General features: G+C 37.6%; 1 protein-coding gene across 5 annotated transcripts in view; it reads left to right on the top strand.

Annotated features, from left to right (window-relative positions):
- RERE (arginine-glutamic acid dipeptide repeats) overlaps nucleotides 1–26,715 on the top strand; it is a 257,136-nt gene that overhangs the window by 113,799 nt on the left and 116,622 nt on the right. For all 5 annotated transcript variants that reach the window (XM_052791717.1, XM_052791716.1, XM_052791713.1 and 2 more), the window contains exons 4-6: nucleotides 17,951–18,056; nucleotides 19,568–19,664; nucleotides 23,320–23,424. In XM_052791717.1, coding sequence (XP_052647677.1) covers nucleotides 17,951–18,056; nucleotides 19,568–19,664; nucleotides 23,320–23,424 — 308 coding nt within the window. The remainder of the gene's footprint in view (nucleotides 1–17,950; nucleotides 18,057–19,567; nucleotides 19,665–23,319; nucleotides 23,425–26,715) is intronic.

Genomic DNA, 26,715 nt, shown 5'->3' with positions numbered 1-26,715 from the left:
GCTACATTGGAGAAAGTGCCATTGAGTTGTAGTGTCACTTTGGTTACGGAGAACATCACTGAGACTGCCTAACTAAAGTTTTTGTCATGGGGGCTCTAGAAAAACAGTGCATGGTCGAAGGTGGGAGGTGGCAAGTGTCTGCAATGTTGGCACTCTTGGTAGAGAAATCTCTCCACCTGAATTTGTAGATCCATAAGTGTAATCAGAAATCTCTGTTCCTCCTTCCCTGCTCCATATTGAGTTGGTTGGACTCTTTCTTTCTGTTTTCCCTAGTTTCCTTACCATGCCAAGACTTGGGGACATTTATTAGGTTATTGGCACACATGCGCGTGCATCTTCAGTTAGGGGTAGCTTGCCTTGCAAGTATTTCTTGCCTTTCTGTTGTGCTGCTGCTCGAGCAGGTAGCAGTTGTCTTTATCTGTAAAGATCAGCCATTGTTCCTCTTTACTATGAAGCACTTGATAACGTGATAGGCACTGGGCAACTGGTGTATGTTCTGAAATGTCAGTTTTCTTGATTATCGCTGCTGATGTGTCGTTTCCGTGTACTACCCCTAGTCTTGCTGTGTGATCGTTGTGTAGAGCAAGTATGTTCTTGAAGGCGAGTGATTATTTGGTCTGTCTTCAGTAAATCTGAGGTTAGTACATCAGACTGTGTCAAAACGTGTTGATTTTGTATAGATTAAAAAATGCTAGGAGAGTTGTCTGTTCTAGCAGGCTGCTGGTGAGAGGTACGAAAATGCTGGCATGTGGAAGGGAAAATAGTATAGATGCTCTTTGAATACCTGGGATGTGTTCTGTGTTTGAGTGGCAGGAGAGGCAATACATCTCCCCTTTTTATACAGCAGAGAGACTGATTGAGCCACTTAGGAAAATGCTTCAAGTCAGCTCCACCTTGTGACTGTCTAAAAGAGTTTCAGATCTTCTGCAAATTCTTTTTTTCTTTCTACAGAAGGCAAGCATGAGGTCTGTGTGCTACCGAGGGCCTGTTTAGAGAACATAAATGGGGCTTAGGGGCTGGCTAGCTGCCTGTCTACCTGAGCCTGAAATTCACATTTTGTGTAAATGAGATAACAGATTCTTTTCCCTGCTTGGGACTTGGAGCAAGTAAAAAGTAGGCATGTGATGGATGTGCGTTTTTGACTCTGTAGTCACTGAACACTGCTCCATGGAGAATTTGAACTTGTAATTTTGATTAAAGTGATTGATTTTAAATCAGCCTGAGTTCGTTTTGGGCCATTAGAGGGTATTTAAAAGGAAAATAACTCTTTAATTAAATTAGTAGTGCATAAATATCCTGCTCTGCTTTCTAAGCAGAACTTCTGTGGGTTTTTAAAATCTTACTCCTTTCAGTGTCTTGTTTCTTGGCACATTTTAAGGTTAAAAGCAATGCAAAATTATTAAAACAAACAAACTTGTACTAAGTAAATTTTAAACCTTATTAGAACTTTTTCCTTTTGGAAAATATATAAGCTGTATTGTTCTGTAAAGCAATTCTTGTTCAATCCACCTGTATGTATTGTTAATATACCTCATGTAAGGAATGCTGTATAAAACAACAAAGTGTGTTTCCCTTTCTTAATTGTAAAACATCCTTTTTAAAATAGCAAAATACCAGTTGTAATTACTTCATAAAATTTGAAGCAGAAATCCATCTAAATGTAAGGATCCTTCTCAAAAACAAAGGTCTAAGAGTGAGGCTATGAAAATAAGTATTTTTCGGCATTTGCCATTTTTGCAAGAGATTGTGATGATGAGAGGGGACTTACTCTGCGCTTTTGCAGACTGGTAAATGGAGTAATGGACTGGGCCTCTTGAGGTGGATTGTATTCCTGTAGCTGTGATTTGCTGTGGATTTCTTGAGATGAGTCTTGACGAAGCCTTGACCTTTTTTAATCAAATGATGGGAATGCCTTCGCAGCAATTTACAGCGTGCTCTCTAAAAGGTGGTCATCTGTAGTTAAGCATAGTATTATAAAGTTCAATTGAAACATGAGCTGTAGTAGTACGTGATCTATTGACTTGAGCGACATGTGGCAATATCTCTTTTTCCCATTTCCTGATACTGAAGAGAAGGTGCAGAGGCACCTCCTGTGATTAACCTATTTGACAGCTTACAGTTTGCTGAACCAAAATTCCATGCATGGTTTGCATTTTATGAACAGTAAAAGGAATTTTCTTTTCACTGTGTGGTGTGTCAAGTACTTACTTTGTTACTTAAGAGATGGTGTGTTTTAAGCATCCTGGGTTCAAAAAGTCTAATTATAGGTAGCAAGATTGGAAGGGAGGTTCTTAACCTTTCCAGATACATTCTGTTGTCAAATCAATCTTCTTTACTAATTTGCTGTTTATGTATAAAGCTGGAACAGCACAATTGTAGAGATACGTGTATCTCTTCTGGTTATCAGTATGCTTTCTATTATTTTCTTAACCCGTTTTGCAGTTGTCTGGATAAGTGAATCTTCACGGCTCTGGTTGATTCTTTACTTCTTCAGGTCAGTAGACATCTTAGAAATACCGGAAGAGCGGAGAGAGATGAAAGAGGCACCCTAAATTGAGCCTAATGTCATGGAGCTCTTTGGAAGTTCTTGGAGTTTTAACACAAAATATGACAGTTGTAGTTTTGCTGTAAAACCCTGGGTGGACGTAATGTCTGAGTCTTAGGATGCATATAGGATCTTTGCTGGGACAAGTGTTGGAATCAGCCTGTACGACCAATGCAGCAGACTCTAGTCTAGGACATTGTAAATAAGATTTGACGAGCCGTAAAGAAGGTTGTTTTATTGACAAATTCCTTTCCTTTTACATCAGACATATCACTAGGGTTGTTGAACTTTTGGGGTCTTGCTTGTCTAGATTTCATACCCAAGTATTTGTGCAAAGCTGTGTGTTTTCTTTTAGAGTTGAGATTTCAATGAAATGGATTTGTTGCTAGTCACAGTCAGTGTGAGGATTTTGGCAGGTCAAATAATCAGTTTAGTTCCTTACACCACTGAATTTTAAAGGTGCTGTTGGTGGCCATGTCTCATACTGATGACTGTGGGGAAAAAAGATTCATCCCTTCTGCTGTGGTTTGCAGTTGGAGAATTCCAGTGGATATCTGATTCAGAGGGGCTTTTTTCAAATAGCCTACCACCACCAAAGTGCTTGCACTTGCTCTTATGCTCCATGTCCTAATTTTGCTGGGAAAGCTAATGCTTTATAGTGAATGAACATCCTAGGAAGCCTGTATCCTACGTTTATAACTCAGCATAATATGCATTTTTATGAAATGCATTAAGTATCCAAGAAAGGCTAGAGTAGCTGCAGTATAAAATATACGCAACTTCATCTACACAACAGTGCTTGCGTATATGGACAAGATTCTTCACCAGTTTGTTTACAAGTAACCGTGCAGTAGAAAGAGCAATAAATGTGGCATCTGAATGTTTGTTGTATATAGAAAAAGAATATGAGAGGGAATGGTTAAGATGAGGCTTACACATAACCTTGCAGAAGGGAAAGGAGATGGAACATTAATGCTTGGAACATTACTTTAGAGAAAGGAGTTGCAGCTGTTTACACCCTACTGGCTACAAACATGTCTAGAATATTCGATTTATAGAAAGAAAGAATCAAGTAAATAAGATAAAAGAATATACATGATTCACTACTGTGAAATAGAAAGACATAATTTATGCTCTATATCTACTGTAGTTATGATTAGTGACCTAAGGCTGTTGAACTTCCTCTTTAGGGATTGTGAAAATGCTGTGACGGTTTTCAAGGGAATCGCTCTCTTTGAGTTTAAAGAGATGAAAATGGGTCTGCTAACAAGGACTAGCTTCAGTATGTGCTTTCACATTCTTCATGTTTCAAAAAAAAAAAAAAAAAGAGGCACTTGGGTACTTTGATATGTCTGAACCTTAAGACCTAGTGAGGCAGAAGGTCCGTAATGTGTAATATCACACAATGTATGCAATGTTTGTCAAGAAATCTGCAGAAAGGTATTCCCTTGGATGTTTTTCAGCATGTCTGTTGCTGAAAAGATTGAGAAATACATTTTCAAAAAAGGAAGCTATTATTTGATGTTAGTTTTCTGGTTCTGATGTGTTGCAGTGTTTCGCATATTTGTATTACAAAATTGTTCATAAACCTAGGAATTTTCACTCCCCGTGCTGTGCTCATGATCAAAGAAGATTATGATCGCCAGTATGGACTGTGATTGAAGGCTTCCCTGCATTAGCTGAGGGAAATTTGTAAGAAAATATCTGAAAATCGTATACTGATTTCAGACGCTGTTTCTATGTGCTTTTCTGAGCCCTCAGAACATTCTTTCAATATAAGCTGTTTGAGTTTTGAGGTAGTTTGGGCCTTTAAGCTAAAAACTTCACACTCTGAAGTGCAAAATTCCATTAACTGTGGTAAAATATCATCATAAATCTTTCATCTGGAAACTGCAGCTGTCATGATGCTCTCTGCAGTCTTCCAGTGTAACCTGCTACTTGGTGTAAGTGTACTGCATAATCTTCACTTCGGATTAGGAAGGGTATGTCCTTATTGAATGTGTTCCGTTCCCCACATGTTGACTGCTCTTAATGCCGAAGGGGGCTAATACAGTAGCTGTAGTTGGTGTTTAATATCTGCCTTTTGACGCTCAAAAGAGATGATTTGAGAGAGGTGATTAAACCAAGGGTGCTATTTGTCAGTAAAGACATTGGGCCAGGAAAATAAACAGCTGGGAGAGTATCTGGAGCATGCCTGCATTTGAAATATGCTAACTGCATAGTAAATATTTAAATTTGAGCTAATATTGCATTATATTAAAGATTCATTTATTACTGTACTCATTGGAAAGCACTTGTAGGACAAGTTCTATAGTTTACATTAGTTCAAGTATTGGAAAATGGATTTGTCAGTGTCGCTTGTGCCAGTGCATGAATATTTTATTTCACTTTTCTAAGGTAATAAATACTCAGGTAGCTCCATACCTTTTAGAGTCAGGCTCACAGTGAGCTAGGACTCTTTTTTTTTTTTTTTTTTTTTTTTTTAAATTTTATTTCTCCTCTCCAGTTCCAAGTGATATAGGAGAGATCCCTTCCAGGCTGGCAGCATCCTTGGAACTTTCAAAGTGTTAGAGCACATGGTCTGTGCCCTACGCAGGCCTGTGCAGTCACATACATGAGCTTGTGACAAGCAGCAGTCAGAGAGATGATGTGGCCAGAACTCTAGATAATTGCACAAGCTTCTCAAATATGTGCTTCAATACTGACTTGAGTAGGCTTTTCCCTCTAACGTATGTGTCAAAGAGAGGGAGAGCATCTAATTTTATTACGTAGTCTCTTAACACTTTTTTCCCCAAGTGAGGCTCCTGGTAAGCAGTTTGCAGAACTAAGTTCATGGTGATTTTAAAAACAATCTTTTAAGTCATGCTGAGAAGATTGTATTTAGTAAAAGGAAACCCATCTAAATAATGAGCTATCTCTAAAACAGTCAAATAAGGTTTTACGCAGATTTCCTTAAGTTTTAGTAACACTTGGTTAGGGTGTTTTGGTTTGATTTATGAAATTTCTTTCTTTTTTTGTAAGGTACTCTGCCAGTTTCTGCAATTATAGGTAATGGTTTCACACAGAATTCTTAATCAGGTGTCCTGTTGTTTTCAATAAGTCTGTAAAAAAAATTGGCTATGATGATACGCTTCGTATAAATCCTTGTGCCCAGAACAGTGGGAAAGGTATAAACTTTCAATAACAGTACGTGATGATTTCTGAATCAAGAGCATTTGAATCTGGCAAAGATGGGTTCCATCCAATGCCTCTAGTAATAAAGTAAATTAATTTGAATTCTACAAGAGGACTGAATGGTTTATGGAACTACGAGTTGGTCTCAAAGCATTCTACTTTTGGATCTCTGACTGAATTAACACCTTGACTTTTTAAAATGGAACCTATTAGTAGCTTCATTTGTTAGAGTTGTAGTGCTGTGACGGTTCTATAGCCCAAGACAAATGTTTAGCCTTAGAATTGTATATTAGCTTGGCTGTCTGTATTCACTTTAATCTTAATTCAAGTGAGAGTGCAGATGGTGTCTCTGATATGCGTACCGTATGTTTAAAAACTATGTATCTGTTTCAGAACTCCTTTTCTTATGGTTCATCTTAGTTTTCTGTATGTTCACACATGACTTTCAGTGCCTGAGAAAAGGTTTATTTTTTTTCTTCTTTGTACCTCGCCCAACTTTTCTGTTGAGCATTTTTCTTTTATGGCAGGTAAATGCATTCATTTTATTCTCCAGCGTAGTTATTTCTATTTTAGCATTTTCAATATCTAGCTATTTCCAGATGAATGGAGGCCATCTTTCCAATCTACAGGTTTAGATTAGATTGCAGCTTGTGGTCCTGGTTTGGGGTATATTTATTTAGTACTGATTTACATATAAATACAAAGAAAAGATACAAAGTCTAGTGTTGCTAATTCTAGCTATTGATATTGTGGCAGACAGCAACAATCTGTATTAGAAATTCCCTGCACAGTAAGATACAGTTATATCTTCTACAACTTCACATATTTTTAAGACTGCTGTTTTGTTTTCTTGATTAGCTGCTCTGGTTTGTTTCATGTTAATTACTGACAGTATTATTTTTACTAAGGCTATGTAATGACCCTGTTTATCAGCCAGGCTGAACACCCTATTATATGAAGCACGTGTGTAGAAAACTGTTTCTGGGTTTGTTTGTTTGTTTTTTCCCCCTGGTTTAAAATGCTAGCTTTTTCTATAACACAGCATGTTAGGTGCAGCTTCTTAGAGGACATAAACATTTAAGTAACTGACCATTTCATAACCTAATGCTTACATCCTCTGAGAAGCTGCACAGGGAAACATTTATGTTCCAGGCATTTGTTTTCCAAATATACTTTGTTTCCTCATAGGAACAGCATTTGCTTATGTGGTGAAATAGCCAAGTCACAGGATATGGCTGATCAGTCTTTATTTTTTTTTTTCCTTTTTGTAATTTTAAAACCCAGCTTGCTAGCAAAGCAGGCCAGTTTGCAGAGGTGCTTTAATTTTTGCTGTCATAAAATTCCCCTGAGTATTAGGCAATGACTGTTAAAACTCTGTGCTGGGTTTGCAGAGCAAACTGTCTCCTGATTGTTTTATCCTTTAGCTCTTGGTATCTCTTTGTTCAAAGGCAAACCCCTTAGTGAGATGTTAAAGAAAATGTGGCCTCTTGGTATTTAAAAAGTGAGAAATCTATTTAAACTGTATATGATGGCTTCAAATAGTCCCACCACTGTGTGCTGCTTGTTTTAATAGAAGTGATAAATACTGCGGCTGGTGGTGCCCAGCAATTAGATTTGAGCTATATACTATAAATGACATTTAATGGCAAATGTCAGGCATAGTCTGAATGGTATCTTCATTTCAGTGTTGTGTTTCTTTGGGATAATGCTTAAAAAACCTTAATGGAATTTAATTACCAGAGCATATATTCAATGATTAGTTAAATGCATTTGTAATACCATTAGTTGTTAGGTAACTGTTTGCTTATTATGCTTGACACAGAGTGTATTTGATGTACAATGTGTGTCGTATGCAGTGCAGCAATAGAAATGCTAATAAGCCCATGTGTTAAGGAGGGTCGCTATCAATACTGTGTCAGCAGCTTGCTACCAAATTTGCTTCTGTGGGAGAGGCATAATCTGTAATCAAAGTGGAGTTCGTAGAAGCAGCAAACGTGAACAGAGATGCTGTGATCAAAAATAGTGCTTATTGCTTTCTCTCGTAGTGATTTTAATTACAGCCTCTTAATGAATTCTCACTCCTGTTTGTGTCTTTCGTATAGGGCTTTTATGATACTTGCAGAAATAATAGCCAAGATGCGGCATCTCCACTGCTTCATCTGTGATTTTTGTACAATAGAGCTGAGGGTACCGTATATATGCGCATATAGAAATGCAGTAGCTTGATGTGTTGTGAAGAATCTTCAGCACGAGCACAACGCAATGTTATGTGGGTATTGCGTGGAGATGGGGCTTGCTAAAACAAAAATAGTAAGCCTGGATGGACCCAGCTGACTGTCCACAGCTATGGTGCGCATCTGTACTCTGCTTTCTTCTTGGGCCTTCATGGAGGCAGCACAAAGTTTATCTGCACAGGTTTCGTGAGAGAAATACACACGTAACTGATTTGGATCCACTGGTGTAGGCAGCTGCTTATTTTGCGCAAGAAGGGAACAGTCAGTTGGGAAAAGCTTTTTGTGCCACAGAAGCTTTGGGGGGACGGTGGGGGGGGGGGAAACGGGTGGACACACTGTCTTCTAGTCCTGACAGCTATAATTAAACAGGCTTGTTCGTGGGTAGTTGTACACCATAATAGTGTGGTTACTTTATGCTTTTGCTCAGCATAACTGACACCATGAACCACAGATGGGATTCAAAGAACATAAAAGGGAAACGGAGCAGAAAGATACCACAAAGGGATTAAATGAGGTAGTAAGCAATGACCCATAACCTTAATGAAAGATCTTATGATAGTTTTATTTTAAGCCAGTCAGTTTTTAAGCATAACTGCTTTTTTTACAAGATGAAATTATCTTTTGTCATTTAGAATTGCACTGAAATTTTAAGGGTATTGTCGTACTTAAGTGTATTTCACTGATAGGAAACGGGTGACTTGCTAGTTTTTGCTGCAGTAAGCAGCTTTGTTTCTAGTAAAGCTGAAAAGTTTATGGAATAAATACTACAGTTTGTTTTAAATACAGAAATCTCTTATGGTCATTACCTGAAATGAATAATGTTCTTTTTCTCCTTGAAAACTTGGATGAGGCTGTGCTCAATTCTGTTTTCTGGATTGTTCAAAAGTTAAATTGCTATGAATGAATATATATTTAATACCTGATATTTGATGTATTGTGGGATGTAAGGGTCCTGTTTCTGATCCTCTGTTTCTGTGTCACTGCCCGCTCAAAGTAGGGAAGATGGGATTAATTTTGAGTGTTGTATGTAAGGAGGAAGTTGCCTTGGGAATTTGAGTAGAAAACACAAATAACTTGGGCAAAGACTGCATAGAGTAGTTTCTTGTTTGGTCCCAATTGAGCTCTTTTGTAATCTTCTTAAAAACAGAGATTATGATGTCAGTTGCTGATTGATCACATTTTCTGGGGCGTGAATATGAGTGGAATTCCAATGAAAAAAGATGGATGCTTTTTTGATACTGAGAGGAGTCTACAGAGCGCTGGGTATGAAGGGCTGGTTAGAAGTTGCAGTGGATTGCAAGCTGTTCTACTTTGGCAGATGGCTAATGCCCTCCATTTTCAAGTAACCCGTGTAGTCTTAGTTTTAATCCGTTCTAGTTTGCACTTATTTTTATAAAATTGCACATACTCTCTTTTGTACATATGTAAGTATGTCATTCTGTAACTAACTTGGGCCAGTAATTTATACACTAGAATTTTTACATACTTCTCTTTTTTTCTTCAGTCTCAGTAGAAAGCAGGAGGCTTCTTGTTAAATTTTAATGGCCCTGTGCCTTTAAGACACACTGTCAAAGAATAAGATTTTAAATAATTACCTATTATTTAAGAAAATTGGTAACGCCTGAACACTCCATTTCAGCTGGCTGCTTAGAATTTTTTTTCAAGACTCAAGAAAGACAGGCTTAACTTTTATTTGGCTCGTGGCAAGTGTCATATTAAAGCTATTGTTCCATACGGGCTTAGGTCTTGGAAAGGAATGACTATTTGTGTAACAGTATTTTCATTTGTTTCTTGTGTTTCCTTTTTCTTCGGTATGATGCCTAATTCACAGATTGATATCCTGTTGTTGGCATTCAGCATAATCAATGTCAGTGCCTCTGTGTCAAGGGGAATTGCTGACATGCACCCCTTGGCAGTTCATTTGGAAGCAAATAATTGGGGGACCTGGGTTTGAAATCAGTGAGAAAATAGTAGCAGAAGAAAGGAATAGAGGTGTCTGAAATTTGTCCGAATCTGATTCTAGCTGGGGGTTACTAGCTCTTTGAGAATGAAGCTTCTCTTATCTCTGAAGTGCAATTTTAGGAGTGCAGAGCTCTCTTCTTTATTGATGCCACTTTTATGGAGTGATATTTGGCTAAGTAGTGAGGTGCTAATGTGTAACACCTCCCACCTAAAGACCCAAATGGAGTTGTAACCTCTAAATCTGCAAGCACTTCCCTACTTCGGTGAGTGAGCAGTTGAGGTGTCTGCAACAGACAAAGAACTAACCCAGCATGCTGATTTTACTGGGAAGGTCTGCTGATGAAGCTGGTTCTACATACTGCTTACACCTTTGAATTAGAGCATATCAACTCTTGGGTGACTGGGGCTGATTTTTGGCTTAATTATTTCAGGATGTTTTGAACAGCTGCAAAGCAGAAATTGAGGGAAAGGGAAGATTTATGAGTGACGCTAAATAAAAATAAGAGCTGGTAGGTAACATTTACTCCGTATTAGTTGATTTTTGTAGAAGTGTGGAAGGGAAGACAGCTATGAGGAGCAGACAGAGGGAAGAGAGAAAAATGCATTCAGATAGCTCAATTTGTTGAGATTTGTCTTAGAAGCACTTCTAGTTGAAGCAGAATGAAATTCAGTGCTAACCTGTATTGTTATGAGGCAGACTTTACTGTTAAATTCACTAAGGTTCATGCAGTGTCTTAGTGCTATTTATTGCAGTTGCTGATGGATCTTTCCCTAGTTCTCAGTTACCATAATTATTCTTTGTCTGTCATACATGCTGTAGAGTTCTTGCCTTGTGACTATAATAGCGATCCCACCAGAACATCTAGTGTTCATAAAATGACAGTGTAGCAAGTTTTGATAGTACAGTTCTTCTGGTGATCTGAAGACTGTATTTTTTTAAGACAGTCTAGCAACTATAATGCCAAACCACCCACACTAGGAGACAACATATGGCAGCTACTATGAATTAACATGCGGATAAGTAGCATATCATCTAGTGTTTCTAAAAAGGCTTGAGCCTTGATAGCTGGATTCTAAGGTTTTGGCTATCTGGCCATCTCCCCACAAGGCACAAAACACAACCTTGCAGATGAGTCACGATTTAAGACTAATTTTGGCCATGTTTTGCAATTGTTTAAAGGTGTAGGCAAACAGATTGTTGTTTTATATTTGCATGTGTGTATATCAGTATGTATGTAGCTGAGATTTACAGGTATGTTTATGGGACTTGTACGCTTTCCCTTCTCCTTATGTAGGAAGCAACTCCTGTCTATACTATATAATGTTTGGTGTTGTTTGCAAACAGTTTTGCTTTAAACTTTGTAGAAACTGTAGTAGAGATGTAGACCAAATAATATTATCAACAAATCAGAGTGGCTCTGAGCAAAAGGACTGCGTTTCTTGTATAGTCTTCAGGACAGGTGCATCCCTGAAGGTGTATGAGTGTTCATGTGCATATGCATCTAAGTGTGGAAGTCTGAAATTCAGGGGAAGGTGAGTGTGATGCTTGTTTTACATCTCCGAGTTATTTGTGCACAAGACTGAATTAATTTCCAGTATGCTGAGGTGACTTCATGAATTCCAAAAGGAGTTTCATTTGTTAAACTTGTGAATAAAAGGGACACAAGAGGAATTCTTGCTGTAAACAATTACAAAATGTCAAGAGCAAGACATTGTGAAAAAATCCTATATTGTTTTGTCAATAAATTATGCTTTCCCCTACATAGATCACAGAAATGGAACTTTACCCTGGAAACAGCAATATTTGATACCCCAGGCAGCTTATTCCCAGCTCAGCTCACACTTCACTGAATACACTGATCGATTATCCGCGGCTTAACCAAGGCTTCTCATTTCCTGCCTTCCATTACTGCGCTCAATCAAGCCGACGGTTCTTTGTGGCCTGCCTTGTGCACTGAGATAAGCCATCAAGGCATGTTTCTATTAGAAAAGCTCTTGTAGATGGAATAGTCATTAGATAACACTAGCAGGTTTAAAGGTTGCAGTCTTTGTGTTGGTTCAGGTTAAGAGGACAGGAACCAAAAGGGCTGCCTTCTTGCGTTGTTGTATTTGAGGGGTAGAGAGGATTAAACCGCACATTGCCGTATTTAGTGCTCTTATTTTTTATTTCTTGCCAAATACTGATAGCCCTTACTTTTGACAATGCTTCTGTGTTTGCAAGAAGTAATTATGTGTTAATATGCATGCATCTGAATTAAATAATCAAGCTGCAAAAATAACATTCATTTGTAGTATTAATCTCTATTTCCAAGCTGGGTTTTCTTGGCTTACAAACAGCTGATCAGATTTCTTATTTAATTAGAAAACAGCCTACAAAAAGATATCCTGAGAACTTGAAATTGCATGTGCTATTGCAGAGTGGGAGGAAAAATGATCCTTGCTGTATCTCTTTAGCTCCTGATTGCCAGATAGTTTCATTTGTGTCCCCCCTCTGCTTTTTTTGTTTTTTTTTCCCCCAGGGGATCTGATCTGAGTGGCCTTTATTTTTCTTTTTCCCTCCTTTGAATATTTGAAGTAAATGTCAAAATTGAGTAACTGTAAAAATACTTCTACAGTAGGACTGGAAATATGGGTAGCAATTCAACATGGCAGGGGAAGGGCCAGGGAGGGCTGGGGCACAGCAAGTGGAGCAAGTCAAATCTACCACTTGTATTGGAGTCAGGCTAATACTGTGTCATGGAGCATAATTAGAACTGTTTGTGTGAAACAATGATTTGTGGGAGACAAACAGTGCCCCAAAGGGTTGGGTTAATTTGTAGTGTTAAAAAATGATGTCTACTTGAAAACTGGCTTTGTGAGGCCAGAGCATCTATGCTGCAATGCACAAGATGTTTATTCTGAACAGCGGAGTGACTGTTAAAGTCATTACCATTTTGTTAAAATAATACAAATAATTTGGTAGCTTAGAATTAATCACGTGATTATTTTTTTCTGATCAAAAAATTTCATTGTTGAAAATATATTTGAAAGGAAAGATGTTCTTTTTCTTGTTTCTGTTTTGCTGTTTGTTTCTTTGAAATAGCTACTATTCACTGACTCCAGCATGCCCATCTGTCATCTCCAGCATTTGGTATATTGTTTCCAAAGCTAGTTGTGATTTAACATGGTATCTAAATAGGGCATGTAATGAAGGATACTGCTTAAATCCCTCTGAGAGAATCTGCAGGACATCTGTGATCATTTGCACAATTTGGTTAGTCATAACCCTGGGCAGAGAATGTGGAATCTCTTAAGATATGAATTGTAATGTGCAGTAACTCTGTTTTCAAGTGTATTCTAAAAGAAAACTGGCACCTTGGAATTGTCACAAATGCTGTGGAAATCAGTACATTCATACTTTTAAAAAGAACGGGCAAGATTGGTTTTTCTCCCTTTTAAGGGAGAGGCTCATTTTTAAATAGAAGTTGACCAGATGCTTGTGAACTGGGATGCTTTAATCCATTTACAGATTTTATCTAATTCTTGTTGAATGTCCAAAACTGATTCATGTTTTTTAAAAGGAACAAAAACTAAAACAGCAGCAACCAAACAACCCCCAAATGAGTGCTTTTTGAGTACTGCAGCAAGACAATATTTTCATTTCAGGGTAGAACGGAGTTTTGTAGCAGAAGGAGTCTTTTTTGAGCTGACAGAAAGACACTTTAAAGCATTTGCCATTGCTGTGATTGCTGCAAGTCTGAATTTGGCATATGACTATCTGCAGCTTTTCATATGTAAAGGTGTAAAAAAAAAAAAAAGTAACACTTTATGAACTAGGGGACATTTCTTTTGTGTGCACATGGTTCTGAAATAAATAGTCTACCACAGAAGTTGGCACCTTGACACCTCTGAGTATAGTCTGCTCTGTAAATGACATACGTATTTAGGAAGTTGGCTGACAAAATGGCATGTCTAGGAATTTCTGTGAATGAAGGATGTAAATGTGAAAAACAAGACAGACGTTTTGTATTTTTAGGGAGGTTGAAACTTCAGGTTAAACCCCACAAAATCGTGCATGGTGGAGAGTAGATACAGAAGATACTTTTCAAGATGAAGCTTTTAAACTAATTGGACAAAAAGCAGCAATCATGGTAAAAAGAGGTATTTAGGAAGGAGATCCAATCCCACCCCCCAAAAAACGCAAACCCAAACCAAATAACCCACAACCGAAACCCATCCGCTATCAGCAGAGCACAAATAGCAGCTTATTAGTATGTCAGCGTATTTTTAGTTGCAGCATTGTCCAGGTACTTTTTTCTGTAAAAAGTCAGTTGCATATGTCAGTTGTAAAAGATATTTTTGTTGCTGTGTTCCTCATATATGGAGGCATTGAGTCATGCCATATGCATGCATTCTGTGATTCAAATGACAAAGAGCAGTCAGCTTTGTGGAGCATGTGGTTCTTTCTGTTTCGAAAGATACATAATGTGTCTGATAATTTTTAAAGATAGGTATGTTGGCCATGTTCATCTTTTCCTGTCATTTATAATTAATTTAAAAGGCCTATTTCATAAAATTTAGTTTTTAGAAGTTAAAAGCATAGAAAGTTGGTGTATGCCATGGCTTCAAATCTATGCTTATACACACCATTTAGATTGATTGTCTATTGTTTTTATCATCTGTTTTGGTTCTAATTCTACCTTCATCATTTTTTTCTCTGTAGTTTTTAAAGATACGTTATTTTCATTTCTGAAGTGTAATGAAAGAAAAGCCATTTTTCTGTGTTATGAAAACCCCTGGAATTTCTTTTTCATTGTAATCTCCCCCCCGACAATGCCTCACAACTACATCATCAACCTAAAGAAGTCAATACCATTCATGTTGGCAGGTTGCAGTGTAGGGCAATTCATCATTTCCCTGAAAACTTCTTAAGTTCAGCCAGCCTCCTGAAATTCATTCTCGTTCGCCGTGTTCTTCCTGATTGTGAATCTGATTTCAGGGGACGAAATGTTGTTGTTCTCTTTCACTGTGCAGAATAACTGCTAACATTTGGAATAAAACACAGCGAGGGGAACAACTAAGGCATTCTGTGAGTCTGAGAACAAAGTTTCAAATTGGGAAATGAGTACCATCCCATCAAATGAAAATGCTTGAACTAGCAAAAAGCTCCAGACTGTATGTAGATGTTATGCTTTCCTAGAGTATGGAATTTTTGAGTGATGAGGTGATAAAATACTGCAAAACACAGTAAATATATTGCCTGCCTTCATTGTGTGTTAATGTGTGAATATTCCTAATAAGATTTTGTGTAATCCCCTGTTATTCCATTTTATTAATGCATATTGGGCAACTTGGGCGTTTGCAGTGAAGCTTACAGGAGACATAGCAATAAGCAAAAAGTTCTCTTTGCATTGACTGAACGGCAAACTGGGAGGGTCTTGTGGGAGGAAGGGGGAGAATGAGGTGGTCCCTTATGCCAGGAAGTGGAAAAACCTCACTTCCAACCACAAATTTCTTCTATCCGAGTGTATCATAATGCTTGCTTTGTAAGTGTTGACCATAGTCTCATCCCCGTGCTGCTAAAAGCCCTGTGCCATTCTATGATATAATAAGTAACTGAGACAGGGAAGTGAAGTGATTGCATCACTGTGTCCTTTTCGGTCTTGGCCTAATTCAAAATAAAGCTGTGACCTCCCATCTCGCAGCTCTGTGTGATGCCAAGGCAATGAAAACATTTGACAGTTTTGATCCCTCCCTTTTATTGTAACATAATCTTAATGTATGCATACGTAAAGGATATACCTTCACACAAAATTTGTACACTTCCAGGCTTCTTTTTGCAAAACTGTCCCCTCGTAGCAGAATCGCTGTAAGGTTACATATGAGGTTGTATCCATTCATTCATCATTTGCCACCTTCGTCCTCTCTGTGACTAGCTCTTCTTTTTACCAAGATACAGTAACTTGTTACCTTTTCTCAGATCTCTCCATTGGCTACCAGTTGCTGTTCAGACTTTTGATGATTTGGTTTGTAGATCAGCATTTGTAAGCACCACCCCTGGCAGACCACAGAGGAGATTTCTAGTCCTTCTCTTCCCCCCGATGTAATTTGCTATTCAAAAACACCGCCACCAGCAAAATTCAATTCTGTGTTTCGTAGCCCTCCTTCATGGTTGCATATACATAGGTACTTATGCCTCCTTTACAGTGCTCTGTGGAGTGTTGTATTATTTGAAAGACACCTGACTTCAGTGGCACAAACCAAGAAAATCCAAGTATTAGCTTTTGATGGTTGTTGTAAACTGTCCGTATGTGTAAGTGTGAGTAGTTTTCGTGCCGCGAAGCGATGCTTTCTGAATGTGCTTTCAGGGCTTTGTGTAACACAAGAGGGGTACTTTCTCCTCTTGAGTAAGAAATGCAAAGAGAATTTGCAGAGAGATGCTGGGTTAATGTTTCCCATCATTGTTGCATGCAGTTCTTGTTAGCACTGAGAGAATTTATGAACTCTTAGTAAGAGGGTAACAGACCATTTACCTGTTTTGTTTTGGTTTTTTTTTTTTTTACTTCAGAACTCAGAGGGACTATTCATAAAGCCTGTGATGCACAGAACTTTATTTCAGGAGAACAGAAAAGTCTGCAACCACATTTTTTGAACAGCAGGCAGCAGAAATCAGTGTTGCCTCTCAGGCTTTGTCCTTTTGAGTTTTTTCATGCATTAGACAAGCTTGTTGTCTTCGCAAATGTGGTGGGGTGTTTTTTGGTTTGGTGGGGTTTTTTTGTTTTTTTTTTTTTTCTTTTTCTTTTTTTTTTCCTTTTTAAAAAGTAGGTTCAGGTTTCTCCTGTACAGCAGAAGTATGCTTAGTATGTTCTTGAATGTTTTTTGAGGCACTCGGTACAGAGCCCACGTGGTAGTAGTGGATTAGTTAACACTTTTTTCTGGCACAATGCTGCCACTAGCAGTTTTTTTGTGGTATTACATGTGGTTTTAATCAAAGGCTTCAAGTGCATTTAATGGAAAGATTTTAATGTTTTTTATTAAGCAGAAAGGGTGGAAATTGCTGTAACAACTAGGCTGATGCGAACAGGAGAGACGATAAGAACTTTCTGGTCCAGTAACCTGTGATTTAAATTTTAAATGTAAATGTTTTAAGAGCAGTCTTAGAAGGGTCTAGAGAACTGTAGTCCAGAAAAAACAAATGGTGCTTGCAGTTGCCTCATGCCAAAAGAATGTTAATTTCCCTTTAGGCCGCCTTCTGTTTCTTCAAGTGTTTTGGAGCCGTAGAAGGAATTGACTACCAAGGGTTTCAAAGATAAACTGAAGCAGAGAGTCTGTAATAAGTTGATCTAAAAACTCTTTTAAGTGGTGTTTATGCTTCAGTTTCCTTCTAAGAAGGTACAAACTGGTAGCTGGATTCTCAAATGAAAAAAGAGCCCTTGAGGAAGATAGTTTCATGTAAATTTTGCTTTTGGTTTTGTGAGGTACATGAGCAGTCAGAGTCTATAATTACTGGGATTGACGTGCAGCATCCTATTCTTTTGTGTAAAGGGGTGTAATAAAGAATATCTACAATTATGTCTGGAGCCATGTGTCCTCGGGGGGAAAAAAAGCTGGTATCTGTTGGTTACAACTGTTAAGAATGGCTGCTTTGAATTATGTTACTATTGGTATTCTTTTTTCTGTGTTTGGCCATTAATACTTCTTGTTTGTGGAAATTAGCAGACTAAGATGAGGCCAAAAATTTCAATCCGTTTCTGATCCCTGCCTCTTCTTTTCCTGGGTTAGTTCTTTTTGAGTGAATAGATTAGTATTTGCTGGTCAGATATATAGAGATACAATGCATGATGATGCAGTAGGTTCTTGTTGCCTTTGTCTAGTTTGAAGTCAATCTGTCATTAGCACATTGCCCTTGTTTCATTGTCATAGAAATATATTTTCCTTCCTTTTGGGTCTTACCTCAGGTTTTCTTCAGTGTGAAAACAAATTTTATACTTTAGAAGATTGTGTCAGATGTGGTTGGATTTCCTTTTTAGTAATGCCTTTAGACCTTCTTTTTCAGAGTAAACGGGACCACCTCCTTATGAATGTCAAATGGTACTATCGCCAGTCTGAAGTCCCAGATTCAGTCTATCAGCATTTGGTTCAGGACAGACACAATGAGAATGGTAAGTTAGGCTCTGTAGAGTAAGGCCTTCTTTACTTGTACTCTGAATTTTAAGTTTTAACAGCCCAGAAAGCAAGAATACTTTTGCATAGGCATATGAAGCAAGGACTGTTGATGAAAACAATACATTAGAAGATGGATGATAGTGTTTCTTACCTGACTTGTTTGTTCTAACTAGTGTATGTCCTGTAACCATAGCTATAATCAGATACATTTCAGGTATGATTTAAATACTGTGCTGTATTATACTAATGCTATACCTGAGAGAAGAGAAAAGAAAAATAACACTGGATCCTTTGTAGGCCTTCTGGACAGCGTACTAATATCTAACTGGCTGAAGACCAACTTGTCTGAAGAAATTGTGAATCTCTTCTGGTTTTTGTGATTCTCCCATAGCATCACGAAAACTACGGTTTTTTACATTCATGCTACCTTGCACATATGAATACTCACTGTGATTAATGTTGCATTAAGTATGTAATTGAAGCACTCGTAGCTGAACTTCCCCCTTTTCTCTTTGCAAAAACAAGTGTGATCTTGGGTTTAATAGAAGCAGAAGAAACTTTAGTATGTATTCTAGTGTCAGTTATCTCTTGCCTCTAGGGGAAACATAACATTTGCTTCTATTCTTACCAGGAAATTTCCTTGAGGCAACTGTTAAAATTCTGAAGATACTCCAAGGTGAATCGTGATGATTAAAGTTGATGCTTGAAATATGGAACACAGCAACTTTTTGGTGCATTGACAGTACAAAGTTGAGCATACGTTCTCCTTTGTGCAGGCATTAAGGACATTTTGTGTGTGCTTTTAGCAAAAGCTGCACAAATCTAACCTTTCCCGTACTAATTTATTTGAAACTTTTAACTATGGGATTATAGGCACAGTGTCAAAAAGTGAGCATTTTGATAACGTGGCTGCTTTTTTGTGTCACACTCTTGTGCGTGTGGAGAAGTATTTTTGTGTGTTCTTCAAAGGTATTATAAAGAAGTCATAGGAAAAGTTGTCTTCCAGCTTTTCATTAACACTGAGAATTTTCTGTATTTAAACATGAATATCAATCTCAAAGTCAGAGCACTAAGCAGTTAGTACTGTCAAGATTTTGTTGAAGATTTTAGGTTAAATATGCAAAATAACCAAAACCTTAACCTGGAAACCAGAAGTCAGTGATAAATTAATTTTCCTTAGTTCCTTTTACCCAGGAGTGACCACGTCTAGTGGTCAGTGGGTAAGAAGTGTCATCCACTACCCCTAAAAGCTCTTTGCCTTCAGCAGTTCTTTAGATGTGGCAAGGGAGAGTTCATGTGTAAAAATGAGTATCGCGTTATTTCCATACCTCACAGGTCATGTAAACAATCTGAATGTTTGTCATCTTAACAGTGAGGAGTGTGTATCTAAGAAACATCCTCAACCTTTGACCTGTAAAAAAACACCTGCAAAATAGCAATGGTAGCTGCTTTCAGATTACAGCTAATGTGTTGGTGGTTTTTTGTTTGTGTTCTTGCTTTCTGGCAGACTCTGGACGAGAGCTTGTTATTACAGACCCAGTTATCAAGAATCGAGAGCTCTTCATTTCAGATTATGTTGACACTTACCATGCTGCTGCCCTCAGGTAAGTTACAGAGGATGTGGTGCAGTGTCTCAGAGGTGGATGAGAAAAACCTTATTGAGAGAGAGGTGATTTTTCTGGTTTTGTGTGGCGATGATTAGCATACTGCTCAGCTTTCTCCTCGTCTCCTACAGTAATTAACTTGTGTTATCTGTTCTCATTCAAAAAGGAGCTGTAATTCTACAGTATCGTTTTAATCTCAGTTAATCAATGTTGCTCAGAAGATATTGTTTCCCATCATTGCCAATTTAGGTTATTGCTAGTTCCTGCAGAAATATTACCCTTCCCTCCTTCGTGTTTGATTTCACTATTAACAATAGCATCTCCTAGTAAAGTGACTGTTAGTATGTTGCCCTGATTAAATTGCATTAAAGGCTTTTTCTCTGCGGCACTTGTCATTGTTGCAGCTCAGCTAAGAGCTCCATTAAAACTAGCTGTACAGACAGGAGGTAATGGACCCCTGTATTGTTCTCTGTACTATCTGCCCTTCCCTGGAGGTTGCTGCTTTCTTTACTCACTAAGTTTTTAACTTAAGTGGCTAACCTTTGCTGAGGGTATACACCATAACTTAATGTTTTCAAATAGAAACAGCGAGGCATTATTTTTCAGCAGATTTTCAATGTGCCAAACATGCATGGATATTGTCAAAATGCAAATTGAATAATCTCCCTGATAATAACGCTCAGATGGTATTTCACTAGAACCATCTGGAGACATTTTTTTGTTCAGAGTCACTTTGCTGAAGCCACTTACTTCAAAACAAGCTAGCTGCAGCTTCTGTTACGTGGGTGAGAAGAAGTCTTTGATTTACATATTAGACTTTTTTTTATAAACTCGGAAGATTCCAGTGGTGTACTATAATCTCCTGAAATTCCACAGTGCCTTTTCTGAGTTACAGAAGGTCGCCTTCCAATATTAAATTGGCATGCTTAGAAACAAGCTAGCAGGAGGTTGGCTGTCTTGATGGAACCAATCTTGGAAATCTAACAACTCTCTGCTTAAACAGAGAGAAACTGAACTATGTGTATGGACTTATCCCTGGGAGTATTTTAACTTCTCTTCTACATCCTTTCTGTTTCTTTAAAGCAAATGCAAAAATGGAAAGGTAAAAATGGAATGTATGTGTATACCAAGCAATCTTAAAAAATAACCTTCTTTTCTCCCCTTCCAAAAAGAGTGAAGGATGCTGAAAGACCAAACCCATCACTTCTTCAATCTGTCTTGTGTTTTATCTGCTGCCTTTTTGTTTGGAAGTGCATGCCATAGGCACCTTTCAGATCACTCTTTTGTTTCTCTTTGTTGGCATATGGTTTCACCGTCGTTTTGTTGTGTTCTGGATTGTTCATACTTTTGGTAATCCTTACAGGCTTGTAGATGCTGATAATTGAGAGAATAGCCTTTTGCAGGATAAAGATTATATTTTCGCTGATTCTTTTGTAGCAAATTGTGATTAATACGTGTCAGTAATTTTCAGTGTGCAAGATGAACATAAGGGTAGTTGCACGTGGTGTTCTTACAGTTTGAGAACGTAGAGTAGGCAGAGTGTATTGTGATGTGTGAAAGGAAGGTTAACATGGAATTCTAATTTATGATAACATGAGATTATTTCTTTGCCCTCTGCAAACAAATGGCTCTGGTCACACAATGAATTGATGACAAACTGGGAAATGAAACCAGTGATCGTAACTACCAATCTTCTGCTCTAACCAGTGGAAGAATTTAAGTAGAGGATGCTTGTAGATCCCTGTGGAAGGGTATAATAAAAGTTATGTCCTTTTTACATATATGGTAAATCTTTGTGGTATTATGTAGTACTACTTGTCTGAAATGCTATGAACAAGATGTACTGCTTTCATGAATATAGATAATATAAGCTTATCTGGAAAACGCTTATTAACTGTCAGATGAATTATTGAAAGGAAACTAAATCTTTTTCCTCAGAATACTTTTAAAATGTGAATTTAATGTGAAACAGCAAAACAAATACCCCTTCTCATTTTCTTTCTTTCTGAATGACTAAACTAGGAAGCTAGCTTCAGCCACCAGGGATAAAATAAATATTAGTGAACAAGTTTGTCTTTCAGTATTTCTGTGTGACATCTCAATTATGGACCTTGTTAATGTTCCATTACAACCTGGCATGACCTGTGCAATATCCAGTGTTGCTTTGTCCTCTGCCAGAAAGGCAATTGACTGAGAATTAGGCAATCATAGGGACAACTATACAGCCTCAGCTCACAGGATGGCCATATTGATTTTGTCTTAAAATAGTCGGCAACTTTATTCATCCTTCATCCTTCTGGTGTGTTTTTTCCTCACCTGTAGTAGTTGATGTTGTGTATCGGAGAGCTCGTGTTCCAAGGCCAAGTTCTTAGTGGCTCTTGATTGGTAAGCCTTTTTGAAGTGCTTTTACCATGAAAAGATTAAGAAGGGAAGCAAGCTTAGGATTTCAACTTTCTAGAGCAGTTTTTCAAGTATGCAGTACTTTTAAGCTCTGCTGAGAAGACTAGGCAAACAAATCCAGTATTGTTACAGACAAAATAATTACTCATCTTGGTGTACTGGTGGCAATAGCACTTTTCATTCAATTTTAACCAAGACTGGCAAACCTTTTTACAAAGTTAAATAAGCCCAATAGCAGCTTATTTATAATAGCAAATACTGTTCAGTAAGTACAAGTGGAAAGAGATGCTATCTGTATTAATACTAGAAAGCTTGACATACTGAGAAAGAGTAAAATCTTGTGCTTTGTTTATTGCATTGAATCAGGTTTAGATAAAAAGCACTAACTCTTTGGCTGTCTGGCCCGTTTGTCTCTGCCCACTTCTGATCTGATTTACTTGGTGACAGTAAACTGCGACCGACACATTGAATGACAAAACACGGGCAGCTGTTGAACATTAACAGTCCAACAAACCCTTGAGGAAATGAGATGCAACTTCTTACAGCTAGTCTTCATGCTCATCCTTAAGGATAATGACCTCATCAACCAACTATATTAAAAAATATTATTAACAATCTGTTGTAGAACAAGCTAATAAATCCCCTTTTCCTTTTTTTCTCTCTTTTTTTAAATGTCTTTATATGTTTTACTTTCTTATGTATGAAAGTAAAAGGAAGAAGCTTTTATGTTTTTGGAATTTGCATTGTTAGGATTGCAGTCTTGCTAAAAACAGTATAGCTTTGCTTTCTATTTGGAAGTGTTATTAAACTGAAGTTTTATTTAGCTTTCTAAATAAAAAGCTGACTTCCAAAATAATATGAATAGTAGAATTTTTTAAGCTTCCTTGAAGACGTAAGTGTAATAGGACTGTAAAAACTTTGAAAATAAGGCACTTTCAGGACTGTATTTCTAGGGTAGATATTGTTCCTTAGTCTGATTAAATTTGGGCTCCTCAGGACTATGTGCTGGCTGAATGAGAATTAATGAATGTTTGTAGAACACCATCTGAGACATTGTAACTGAATTTTTCTTCCCTTTTCACCATGGGAAGAATCTGCATGGTTATTAGTTACAACAGGCTTATATTTATGACGTTTTAGACATTTATGAGAACACAAGGATATCTGTGGCTTATACACAGATTGCAGTGGCACTTAATTAAAACAGCTGTTATTCAAGGTAGAATTCTAATACCATTTTCCCTCTTTCTTTCAGAGGGAAGTGTAATATCTCCCATTTCTCTGACATATTTGCTGCTAGAGAGTTTAAAGCCCGAGTGGATTCATTTTTCTACATACTGGGCTATAATCCAGAGACAAGGTAAGTGAAGATACTTTTAAAGGCAAGCTTTACCACTGATCTGAGCCTGTAGGAACAGGAAAACTACTCAAGGGAAGAAAAACTGAAATCGGGTATGATGCTGATAGGAAGGTGGGGTGGGGTGAAAGGGAATGTGAGGGAGAAGCTACATCTTCCTGCTGAGTATATGTATAGGAGAAACATTAAGAGTAGATAACAAAATTGTGCAGTGAGTCGTGACATCCGGTTGCATCTCTGGGTAAATAATGTACTGCTTCAAAACAGGTTTTTAAAAGTGTGACATTTTTTTAAAGGTTGCAAACGTTAGCAGGAATTCTAAGCTGTCTCATTGACTAAATGCACACCCTGAAAATACTTCTAAAAATACATTCACATCTTCTAGTAAGCAATGTTGAAACTTACACACTTTTAAGAAATCAAATTGGAAGTTTTTAAGTGTGGAAATTCAAGCTTTCATGTGTAAATACTCCCATAGGGTCCCATATCAACAAATCGTAGTTTATGCTTTGCTGGCCTAGAGCAAATTAGAGGTACAGAAAGAACTTTTTGGGGGGAGTTAATACATATTTGAAGAAGGTATGTTCAGCATGCTTTTTCATTTCACAGTTCTTTCAAGCTGCCTGGAAGTTGTCGAACCAATCTTTATCAGCTGTGTTTGGAAAGCAAAGCTGATACTAGACTGTACCTTCATTATTTTTCAGGTCCAAACTATGACTTTTTTTTTTTTTTTTCATTTATGTAGTTTTGTAAACACAGAGAATGCCTTACAAATGCCAGCCTTAAATAGTTTGTTGTCTAGGGGCATATTTCTATGAGCACTTGAGTAAAAGATTAATAATGCGTAACAGGGCTCAGCAAGGTCTGTGCCGACTGGAAGTTTTATTGTTTCTTTCAATGCAGAAAACAATTAGCTGTGGACCTTGATTTCTAGACATATTGTTGAGAAAAGTATTATTTTAAGTAGGGTTTAGATAGGCATATAAATAATAAACACTTGAATTGTTACATGGTAGATGTACTGTTTTTAATGCAGATATGAATCTTTATCCTTCAGGGCATAGCGAACCACTAACTGCTTGCAGTTAGGAAGAAACTCCATGTGTGGGCATATTATTATGTAATTACCTATTTATGAGGCTTCTTGTACCTTACTCTGAAGTGTCTTAAACTGTCCATATGTCTGAGGCAGGGTATTGGACTGGGTAAACTCCCTTAATCGATTCAGTTTACATTCATAGCAGGTGGTGTCAGTGTAAGTCCCTAGGAGGCAATCTTGCTAGTGTATGGTGCTGAGCTCTGGGAAAAGGGCATGAAATCCTATAATATTTTAAAATACAATACTTTAAAATGTTCTCATAACATCGTGTATTTTTTTGGAGCAATCCGACAAGGTGAGGCATTTATGAAGGTTGTCATGATACACCTCTCTGATATTCAGCACCATGCTTGACCCCTATATTTAACTTTGTCACTTTTCTTCAATGCATTTTAGTTTTGAGGGTGTGAACGCTAAATTAACTATTTGTATTAGTGTTCAAGTTCTGTGTTTAATGGATGCTTTCTCTTATGAAGTGCCATTTATGCGAGTTGTCAGTGCAGTTTCAAACTCGCTTTCTGTGTAGAAGTAGCTGTTAATTCTTCCAGCTATTAGAAAATGACTGAGCCTGAAAAGATCGATGAAATGACAAAGCATAGCACTTAGTGATCAGCTAATTACTCAGACTAGCCAGCTCTCAAAATGTAGGTTTTTCTTCATTTGGTTGCAGCCAGGGTTTTTTTTCCTAATTCTAGGTCTTCAAGTCTGTATTTGTCTTGGAATGGGAGGAGGTTTAGAAAAAGGAGCTGAGTCTAGGTTCCTCGATTACTTTTGACCTTGTGTTTGCTACTGCTTGCCAATACCAATGCATGCTTCTTTGAATACCTAATTCTAGATTTATTTTGCTTTTGGAAGTAAAAAGTATTGTAACACACATTCCAGGATGAACTGTTGGTGGTTTGTCTACGAAAAAAACCCCTTCATTTTCAACTTGATCTGCTTTTCTAATGTAGTGTTGTTTCACGTGGAAAGGATGGAGAATGTTCATGGTAGCTTGAAGTAACAGTATGTTGTAGATAAGGTTCTGAATACTGCAGTGTGACCCCCTGAACTGACTCGTAGAAATGTGTGATAGGATACATTCTTAGATCAAACACGCTTGAGCTTTTTTTGCTTGTTTGCAAAGATACATTTCAGTTTGAGTGATTTTATTTTGTGTTCAGCATAAGATGCTCATATACTTCTCCAGGACTCTCAAATGCAGCTCAGTGTGTTGGGAATCTGACTATTCTCTATGTTTTCCTGTTGTTCTGTTTGTAAAACAACCCGCAAAAATCCCAGACCCCCCAAACATCCAAAACACTGGTGTGGTGGATGTGTTACAAGAGGCCCTTTTGTTCTTGGAGCACACAGTGCTAAAAGGAACTATGCTTTGTCCTTTCTTTTCTATTTGAAAGCTTGCTGACTATAGGTTTAGCTTGGGGAATACCAACTGTGATCCTGTTGATCATTCTGTGGTCTAGAAGTGGTAAACCTGTGCGTTTGGGGATAACTTTTTTCTTTAGAGTGTATATCAAGCTGGTGGTTTGTTTGTTTTGGGGGTTTGGGGGAGTGTTTTGGTTTGTTTTGGTTGCTTTTTTTTTTTTCTCCTTATAGAGTTCGGTAAAAGATTACACGCTATGTTTCAGTAATTCTCACATCAGTGAGAAAAATCTGATTGTGGAATAAAAACCTAAACTGATCTTAAAGCTAAAGTCTGGGTGTTATCACTCTGAATAGAGTGTTAATCAAGCTAGTAAGTAGACCTGAAATATGTTCCGGCTCTCAAGAGTGTGAAATGCATCCACTAAACTTGTATAGCCAGCTGAGAAAGAAAAATCATTTTATGCTAAGTACTTTACAATAATTAATTTCATGTCTCTTCAGAGAAGTGACTGCTCTGACTCCACTAACATGGAATCCCACTCAAACTTTTGGGTTCCCCAAATGGCCAGATAAGACCAATGCTTTATCAAAGAAGAAATGTTAGGTGAATAGTGTATGCCCTGAAATGAGTTTAGAAGCATTTCAGAGTGTATAGAATAGCAGTCAAGAAGCATTAATGGACAAACAGACCTGATGTACCACTTCAGAAAAATCAGTAACTGCACTAGCTCGAGTTAAGCTGTTTGATTTTTTTTTTTTTTTTTTTTTTTTTTTGGTATTTGAGTCAGAAATCAGCTCTGCCTGTTAAAAAGAAATATGCAGAAAGGCTT

Source organism: Harpia harpyja, chromosome 7, assembly GCF_026419915.1.
Source record: "Harpia harpyja isolate bHarHar1 chromosome 7, bHarHar1 primary haplotype, whole genome shotgun sequence".
Classification (NCBI taxonomy): domain Eukaryota; kingdom Metazoa; phylum Chordata; class Aves; order Accipitriformes; family Accipitridae; genus Harpia; species Harpia harpyja.
The sequence above is the reverse complement of the archived record's forward strand: the minus strand, read 5'-3'. Positions and strand labels throughout refer to the sequence as shown.